General features: G+C 52.5%; 1 protein-coding gene across 1 annotated transcript in view; it reads left to right on the top strand.

Moving 5' to 3' along the window:
- The first annotated feature begins 6,083 nt into the window (after positions 1–6,083).
- The window catches only part of CIB4 (calcium and integrin binding family member 4), a 52,353-nt gene continuing 48,566 nt past the window's right edge, over positions 6,084–9,870 (top strand). The window contains exons 1-2 of the mRNA XM_032867033.1: positions 6,084–6,157; positions 6,616–6,650. Coding sequence (XP_032722924.1) covers positions 6,104–6,157; positions 6,616–6,650 — 89 coding nt within the window. The 5' untranslated portion in view covers positions 6,084–6,103. The remainder of the gene's footprint in view (positions 6,158–6,615; positions 6,651–9,870) is intronic.

The raw sequence follows: 9,870 nt of genomic DNA, 5'->3' as shown, positions 1-9,870 counted from the left end.
CGTTCCCCTCCCCTCCCCTCGGGTACTTAGTAGTCCCCTCACATTCCTCCCCAAAGCCATGCTGGTCTCCTTCCAGCCCGTTCACCAGCCACCAGATAGAGTGATCTCTTGAAAACAAAAATCTGATTATGTCATTTCTCTGCATAACAGCGTTCAATGACATCCCACTGCTTTTAAGAAAGCTTTGAAGATAAACCCTCGAGGAGCCACCATCCTGCTGTTCTACCCCACACCCCATCCCAGGCTCAGCCTACCTGACTGTTGCCCTTGACACATTCCATCCCGAGGACCTTCTCGGCTCTGGAGCGCCTTGACTTCCTCTTGCCCTAGGGTGGGGGTGGGGGGCTCACGCAGGCTCTTCTGCTTCCAGAAAATAGTTTCTCATTTTCTTGTCTGCTTCTCTCCCATTCATCTTTCAGGTCTCAGCTCAATGTCTCCTCCTTGTAGGAGCTTCCCGGCCCCCCACCCCACCGGCCATGAGCTCCTTGTCACTGTATCATAGAACTCAGCACATCGGAATAAACTGTGAAATCAGCGGATCGTTGAGGTTTTTCCCCCTACTGGGCTCTAGCTCCTGGAGGCTCTTTGTCTTGGTCACTACTCTAACCCCAGAGCCAGCAAGGAGCCTGGAACCTCTTAGCAGGTTCGTCAATAACGTTTTGAATAAGTGGGTAAAAGACCAACAAGGACACCCGGTCACCCCCGACCCCCACCTCCGCAGCAGAAAGCAACACGGTGAGTGCAGAGCGGACTGAGGGCGGCTGGGATATGGGGTTTCTTGTTAGCAAGAGTCGGAGAGTGTGATCATAAAAACGAGGAATTCTAAACAGTCTGATGCAGTCTTCTTATTGTCGGACTTAGCGCCCTGGCTGGGGAGCCAGCGGATCCGGGTTCTAGTCCCAGGCCTGGCACAGATGATGACAGATAGCATTCATATAATGCTTCACAGCGTACAAGGCATTTTCACAGATAGCATCTCATTGAATTGATTCAGCCACCTCCAGCAAGCAGCGCTTAGAGGCCTGTTGTCGGGGCAGAGATGGGGCGGGGAGGAGTGGGTTTCCAGGCCCATCTTCTCCCCGCGTGATCTCAGACAGCTTTCATCTCCAGCCCTGAGCCTGCTTGTCTATAAAATGAAGGAATCCAAAGGGATGATCTCTAAGGCTTGCCTCTGGAAATTTAGAACTAAAAATTCAGAAGGACTCCAGTCAGAAGGCAAAGGATCACGGTAGCCGGGCAGCATCCCCCTCCCCCCACCCCGCCCCAGGCTCCAGACAATACCAGGGGCGCCCCAGGGAAGGGTCGCAGAAAGCTGGAAGTGGGACAGAAACCAGGACATTTGTATAGGTGGTTAAGTGAGAGCCGGCCCCTGGGAAGGAAGTAGGAGTGAGGGACCGGGGAGAGGAAAAACCCAGCTAGGTCAGTGTGTCCAGATCACCTCTGTCTCGAAGGGACATGACGTCACTGGGACTTGCTGAGAAGCCGCAGAACCCCTCCCAGAGCTGTCAGCCAGAAGTACAGGCCCAGTGAGCTTTCTCCACCAGCTCCCACCCCCGCTGGTGGGCTTTCACCCGCAGAACTGTCCCCTATACTACATACAGGGCTGTGCCTACCCAGACCGAGGAGGCTTCTTGGTAGAGAAGTTCTGGGGCAGATAAGACAAGAATCCTTGAGGCAAGAGTGGGGAGACAGGTCCAGCTCGGGGACACCTGTCCCCCGCAACAGCACCTGAAGTCAAGGTGGGACCTGGGGCACCGGGACATATGATATAAGTCACAGAGGGACAGGAGCGCCACCCACCATTCATATTCATGCGTTGTGGTGTTGGGGCTCTTGTCCCCTACCCCCACCCATCCTGGGCCCTCTGAGTGTTGGGGCCCCACCCTCTTATCTGTGGAGTTCTTGGTGTCTGGAGCCATTGAAAGTGGGGATTCGGGGTGGGGGATTGTCTGTACACCTGGGCGATTCACACGGGGCTCAGCAGATCTTTGGACGAGGGCCCTCCAGGCGGCTGGGTCTATGATGCAGCGCCCAACCCCATGGTGAGGAATGGGTGCACTCGTGCCTCTTCTCCCCTGGTCATGAGTGATGCTCCCCCAAAGGCTAACAAAGGGTCTGCCTACAGGCTTGGGGCTTGCCAGGCCTGCTAGTGGCAGTGCTCCTAGTCAGGAACCCTTGTGCTGCCTCCCTGGTGCCATGATGCCTCCATCTGCTCTTCCGTTGTAAACTCTGGACCTGGCTTCCTTCAGCCTTAACTTTGGATTCCCCAAAAGTCTGATTTGTTAATAAAAAAAGGAACAGTGGCTGTTTCTAGCCTTTTTCCTCTGCTACCACAATTCTACTTTGTCCCTAGGCAATGTGAATGGGAGACTAAAGGGGAAAAAATGTCTTTTATGAGAAGGTGGAAAAGAACACAAAGATTTAAGCTCCAAGATATTATCTGAATTCTTCCTCTGGATGAGCCTTTTTAACCCCCAAATAAATGTCACCCTCCTTATGGAGAGGAAAGGATTTTCATTTCTCTAACTGTACCCCATCCCCAACCCCGGGTTTCCTGGTGCTGTATATAACAAAGAATTTGGGTGACTTATGTCCCTGGCTCATGGGAGGTAAACCCTAAATTTGGGGAATTTCCCAAGTAATAGGAGTGTCTTCTTCATTCACGGGGGGTCGTTCAGACCGTGACTGAGTTCATGCTAGTCAGATGACTCAGGACGGGGACAGGCCAGGCCAGAAGACCCAACCGTGTGATTAGAGGGTTGGGGTTTTGAGACTGGTGATGTCAGCCTGACCCCTGGGAAGGGTAGAGAGGCTGGATATTAAGTTGAATCACATGACCAGTGATTCCATCAATAATGTTTACATCGTGAAAGCCTAGGAATAACTCTGGACAGAGGCTCAGGTGAGCTCTTCCTAGCTCATGTGACACATCATTGGTCGGGGTGGGGGGGTGTATCCTAAGAACACAGAAACTTCACATTTGAGACTCCTTCAGACACACTAAGACATGTCTCTTCATTTGGCTGGTCCTGATTTGTGCCCTTTCTAATAAAACTGTAGTCATCAGGACAGTGCTTCCCTGAGTTCTGTGAGTTATTCTAGTGAATTACGAAATTTGAGGGGATAATGGCTGTTTGGTCAGAAGTACAGGGGGCCTGGGAACCCCAGAACTTATGGCTGGCTCTGAAGTGAGGGGAGACTTGTGGCTGATGGTGTCTTTAGCCTGTGAAGTCTGCACTAGTTCCAGACAATCTGACCTGTGTTGCCCTTAGGTGTATCTATCTGCCTGCTTCCTTCCTTACCACGGCCTGGGGATCCGTACTCATCAGTCAGGAGGCTCAGTCTCCTCCAAATAGATGCTCATTTCTACCTTCACCCCAGAAAGCAGACACAGAGGTGGGAGAAGTGCCCTGGAGTTGGGTCTGGGTAGGACGGGCACAGCCCTGGGGAAAGTGATGTGTGCCAAGTCCTTGGATCCATGCGTGTTCCATGCATTTTTGCTGGAGTCCCACAAGGCATGACCTGGCCTTCTGGGCAATGTGCTGACGTGTACTATGGGAGCTGAGTCATCCCACTTGTCCCTGGAAAAGCCCCTTAGTTGGCTCTTCATCCTGGCCAGGCCTTTGCCGGAGATTTCCACCTCTCCAGTCCTCTCCCTGGGGCACATGAGAGTTTCTGGGTCCCCTGCATGCCCGGGGGCGCCAGGAGTCTTACCTTGGTCATGCCTCCCCGGCCACCTTTGTCCTGCCCTCTGCACGGGCTGAGCATCAGGCAGACTTCTAGATGTATCAGGTTCCCTCCCCACAACCCGCCCCCACCCAGCCCCACCTGCCACGATCAATGAGCTCAGGGAAGCATGACTCAAGTGCCTGAGACTCTCAGCTCCCGGGGACATTTCTAAGCACCCCTGCACCCTCATTCTGGAGCAGTGAGCTCACGACGGTCTAACTTCCTCCCTACCTTCTTCATCCTCTTTGTCCTCAAGACCGCAAGGGCAAACCCATCCTTTTCCTCTGCCTGCTGAGGATGCCTCTACAGAGTGTAGGATCTACCCTCCCAGACCTGCCTCCTGCCACAACAAATGAATTTAGAAAATCTTTCCTCCAGACAAAGGGTGGCTTTCCAGTCTGCTTAGTTGCCAGGAACTCAAACAAAAATCTAGTTGATGTTCAAAGCCAGGCAGTGACTTGCTCCAGCAAGATCTCCCCTTGCCCCCGGGTGACCCCCTGGGGTAGAAGACTCATAGGCTGAGGAAATAGACCTGAAATTATTTCAAAATATAATCTCATTTACATGCGCCTCGAATAATATTTACGGTGGGCCTGCTACACTCCGGTCACTAGGTTAGGACATAAACACTCCTTAGAAATTGCTTTTAATAACTGCTTTATTAAGATATCACTGACATGCCCTACAGTTCTGTCTTAAAAGGGAACAGCTCAATATTTCTTACTATAGTCACAGAGTTGTACAAACATCACCACCCCCCAATTCTAGAATGTTTCTATCACCCCAAAAAGAAATACCGAACTCATTAGCAGTAAATCGTCTCCTGCCTCCAGTCTCCCCTCCGCCGGCTCCTGGAAATCACTAATCTACTTTCTGTATCTATGGATTCGTCTATTCTGGACATTTCATGTAAATGGAATCATACAATGTGTGCCTCTGGTGACTGGCTTCCCTCATTTAGGAGAATGTTGTTAAGCTTCCGTATTGTATCAATACTTCATTTATTTTTATTGTCAGTTAATGCTCTGCTGTAGGGATACGCCGCGTTTTATCTATACATTCATCAGCGGACGAACATTTGGGCTGTCTCCCCTTTTTGGCTGTTATGAAGAAAGCGAGCATGAACGTTCTTGCACAAATCTTTATGCGGACAAATGTTTTTATTTCTCTTGGGTACATAGCCTGGAGCTGGGTCACGTGGTAACTCTGCCTAACAGTTTGAGAGTGTGTCAAATTCTTTCCCACAGTGGCTGTGCCATCACCATTTACCGCTCCCACCAGCAGTATGTGAGGGTTCCAGTTTCTCCACATCCTCCCCGACACTTCATGGCTTCCGGTTTCGGCCATCTTGGTGGGCGGGCTGTGGTGTCTCACAGTGGTTCTGATTTCCATCTCCCTGATGGCTAAGGACAGCGAGCATCTTCTCATGCATTCACTGGCCATTTGCATACCTTCTTTAGAGAAAGAGCTATTAGGATCCTTTGCCCATTTTTTCAGTTGGGTATTTGTCTTTTTGTTGTTGAGTTGAGTTGTAAGAGTTCTTTATACATTCTGAATACAGGTTCATTTCCAGCCCCTTTTGGATTTGAAGAGAAATCTAAATCAAGGTTAGACCCAGAGTTGCTGTTTTAATAAATGAGTGCTGTGAAATGTGTAAGCCTGATGATTCACAGACCTGTACTCCTGGGGCAAATAATACATTATATGTTAATAAAAATAATTAAAAAGAAAAAGAGGGACACCTGGGTGGCTCAGTGGGTTAAAGCCTCTGCCTTCAGCTCAGGTCATGATTCCAGGGTCCTGGAGTTTTCCTCTGTTCCTGCAGGAACCCTGGCCGGCGGGGTGGAACGCCCTTTTCTATGCTCTTTTGGTCACCTCTTGAGGTCGGAGTCTAGGCTTATTCATCACTGTGTCCCCACACCTGGCCCAGTGTTTGGAATGTGGTTCTAGGAGCTAACATTACCGAACACCTATAATGTGCCAACACTGCTGCTTGTATTATTCAAATAATCCTCACGGCAATCTCACGAGTCTCACCTTCATTTCACAGATGAGGAAATGAAGATGCAGGGAGGTTGAGTAACTTGCCCAAGGTCACATGTCAGCACGCGGCCAATCTGGGATTTGAACCCAGCCCGTGTGACTCTTCAGCCAATATTATGACTCGCAATCCCACTATTGGGTTGTCTTTCTGGTTGTCCTTTTTGTGTAGGAGAGTGGCATCTGTTGCCTTGAGAACCCAGAGAATCTGTCCCTTTGCCCTCTCAGAGGCTCAAGTAGATGGGCAGAAGGTGGAATGTGGGCTACCATGGCAACTGGGTCACTGGTCACCTCCCCTGCTGAACCCTTGGGCAGAGAGAAGCGTGGGGTTGGCATGGGGCAATGTTTGAGGCATCAGATGCACTGGGAGGACTTGGAAGAATACCAGGTGGGTAGATGAGGCGGAATGTTCTGGGCAGAGGTGAGGGGAGCCCCCAGAGACAGGTGGGATGAGTGGGAAATGCTTGCCTGTGGCTGGAGTGTTTCCCAGGCAGCATAGCAGGCACTATCGCCTTTGCTAAACCCACATCCACCTGAGGCTGACCTGTCCTCCGAGACCTCCTCCTGCGTTTGTCTCCCGCTGCTCCAAAGCCCAGGGTTGTAGTCTCGACTTCACCCCTCTCTCCAGGTCTGTGCCGGCATGGTCCTTCCCAAGGCGGTCAGAGCCTGGGGTTTGCTGCTCTGCCACCGCTGGAGGCCTGAGGGTTGGGGTACTTCCGTTTTGCCAGGTCTAGGATAAGAGCAGGGGCTTCTCCTCCCCAGGTCCCTGAAATTACCCCCTCCCCAGGGGGCCAGGGCCAGAACGGAGGGAGGAGGCAGGTCACCTCTCTCTGTGGTTTGTTGTAGGCCCTGACCTTCCTGACCAGAAATGAGATCCTGTGGTGAGTCGAGGGGCCCCCTTTCCCCTACCTTGAGCTGCGCGCTTGTCCTGGTAGGGTCACATGCTGGTCCCTGAGTGTGGCCCCTCCAGGCACTGTGGGGCCCTGGAGACGAGACCGGCAGGCAGAGACAGACTCCAGCCCGGAGACCCCAACACCAGGATGCCAGGGCCCCAGTGGGGCTGAGGGAAGCCTCAGGCGTTAAGCCACTAGGCGCTTCAAGGCAGGATTTCTTCACAGAATTGCAGAAGTGAACGAGGCCTCTTGGCGGGGAGGGAGAAAGGATTTAGGAAACAGGTAGACAGGGATGGGCTCTAAGCCCTGACTCCCGCTCCAAACCTCTCTTCAGAGCCTGCCATGTGTCAGACACAGTGAGGGCCACGGGAGCGTAACAGGGAGCAGCCCGCGGTGCCCATGGTCATGCAGGTGACCGTCCAGCAGGGAAGGCTCCAGACAGAAGACAAGCATCAGGCAGAGTGAGGGCGGCCGATGCCCTCCTCAACGGGGCCACTGAGGTGTGAACGGCACCGTGTGTGGGTGCTCCGTCCAGGTCCAGGGCGGGGGACTGAAAAAGTCTTACGGGATTTCTTCTCTAGCCCTGCAGCCGCTCGGCACCCCTTCCCTGGCCCGGCACAAGACAGGCGCTCTGCTGGGTGGAGCTGAGTGGACAGGCTCTCTCCTCAGGACCACTAGGCCCCATGACAGGCAGGGATGAGCCCCCGGCCGGCTTCGGCGAGCTTCACTTGTCGGGTATGAACTGGAAGCTGAGGGATGCTGGCTGTTTGAAGAGAGCATTTAAAACTCTGCATTAGATCATGTCATCATAACACTTCAGAACACCCGAGATCATGAGGAGAGGCGAAGAGCTTCCACAGAGAAAACAAAAACAAAACAAAAGACACACACAGGGAAAAACTCCAATCCAGAGTGAAGTCCTAGTTAAACGAGTAATCAAGAGCGAATGTGAAGTAACGATTTTTTTTGACATGCAAATTATCTTTAAAAATGACCTCTTAGGCATCTTGTCTGAGAAACTTCTGGAGGGCGTGCTCCATTAGCACGAGTAGGTAAATGGTGTTATTTTGGAAAGAGATACTGGTGTATCTAGGACACTTCTGTTTTTGTACAACAAAAGGTTCTACATGTACACACACACACACACACACACACACTACACGAAGAGAGTATGTGTGGAAGGACACACACGCACGCCGATCACTGGTTAGCTTCCTGCAGGGGCCTGGGGTTCTGCCCACGTCGGCTTTAGCGTGGCTGTGTTGTTGGCAAGGTGAGGGGCGGCGTTGACGCACACCCGGGGACAACCTCAGGGGCTGAGGGAGCTGATGGCACTTGGTGCTTAAGGGAGACAGTGGCCCAGGGGAGCCGAGACTAAACCCCAGTCACTTTTGGACAATTGTCCTATGTGGCCTCCAAAGACACGTGGGGATTTTCCTATTAGTGTGACAAAGACATACAGCCTGGATGACGGTGCCATTGGAGAGGTCGGTCCAGCTGAAAAAAGCATCCAAGAGACTGATAGACACGAGTAGCCTCTGGACAAGGGTGCCTCTGCCCTCTTCCAATACTTTCCCACATTTTATTTTATTTTTTTTTTTGCTTTTCCACCTTCTTATCTGTGCCGTGCAGAGGACACAAAGGCCTGAAGGCCTAGTCACCAGATCTGTCGATGACGCACAGCGGGAGGTCAGACCACATGTGACACTCTGGTCTCGGGGCCAGCCCCTTCGCAGTCTGGGGCTGCCTTGGCCGGGTTTTCCGAGAAGGGGTCTGTCCACCCTCAATGTCTAGCCGGTGGGGATTTTCTGTCACAGCTTCTCCCTGTCACAGGAGTTCTAAGTCAGCCCTCCCTGACGTGTGATCGGATTGCTCTCCGAGAAGGCCCTGACTTCCAGATGTCTCTTTGGGCTCAGCGCACAGGCGGTTCGGGTCCTTATCTTCAGCCGTGGCCACAGGCTCCACGTCTGAGGCCCGACCCCTGGAGGGCACTTGTGGCTTCCTTTAGACCTCTGGGCTTGGAGCCCAGGTCGGCCTGATTCAGTCTGAGCCATTTGGACTTCTCGGTGTTGCTCAGGGACTGCTCCTGTCACGATTGTGGGCGGTGTGTGGGTCTGCTTGGGGAGCCTGAAGCTTTGTCCCTAGCCCCCGCATAGGCTGAAGTGGCCATAAGGACCGCTCTTTCCTCTTGGCACCCCAGAAGTCCCAACACTTCCCAGCCTCTAGGCCCTGTCCTGGCCATTAGCGTCTAGCCCTCCGGGAGCACCCATCTCTGGGTCAAGGTCAGCAGGCAGCGTGGTTACGAGCTGGCTTCCTGGAAGCCGAAGGGGTGGGTTGGAGGCTCAGCTCTGCCCCTTCTAGCTGTGTGACTATGGGTGCATTTCTTTGCTGAGCCTGTTCCCACACTTATAAAAAGCGTGACATGAAAGTACTGGAAGCTAAGGTCCCATGGTTGTTATTAGGACGATTAAACGATCAAATGCATGTCAAAGGTCAGAGCAGCCCCGGGCACAGGGGTCTGTGCTTACTAGGGGCTGGCTGTTATTTTCATGCTTTTATTATCTCCCTTTTTCTGCAAATGAGGAAATTGGCTCAGAGAAATGAAGCGGTTTGTTCAAGCCACACAGCTTGAAAGGAGCAGATCATAAAAGCCACCTTTTCAGGCTAAAGATAGGGCTATTTATGAAATGCCTGCAGTCTGTCCTGTAGAGCAAAGGACCACTGACCCCATGGCCCCCCAGAGCGGAGCCCAAAAGAGAGGAGGAGAGATGGAGCCTGGCACTGGAGCTGTGTTCTCAGTCCTGCCTGCAAGAGAGGGATGGGGAAGCTCATAGAACGTAGAGGTCCTGCCCCCATCCTGTCCTTGAATGAGAGTCTCTCGGGGTGGGTACGGGTGTTTCTAACATGGGACCCAGTTGAATATCACTAAGTAGAGCCTCAGAGGCAAGGGGGCAGAGAAGGTTATAGAAATAGCCATGGGAGGCCTGAACCAGAGGGAACAATGGGAGTCACCAAGTATCTCATTTTACAGAGTGGAAACTGAGGCACAAGAGGGAATGTGGCAGAGCTTGAGCTATGGGGCTGGTCTCCCCTGTCTTGGGCGTCGGAGCCTGCAGACAGCCCCTCCCTGTGTCTGGGAGAGAGCCACAGCCTGGGCTCCTTGATTTCTGGCAGGCTGAATGTGTGAGTTTTTCAAACGGCTTTGACT

Source organism: Lontra canadensis, unplaced genomic scaffold (assembly GCF_010015895.1).
Source record: "Lontra canadensis isolate GAN:19392208 unplaced genomic scaffold, GSC_riverotter_1.0 scaffold32, whole genome shotgun sequence".
NCBI lineage: Eukaryota > Metazoa > Chordata > Mammalia > Carnivora > Mustelidae > Lontra > Lontra canadensis.
This window is presented reverse-complemented; position numbering and strand designations above follow the sequence as displayed.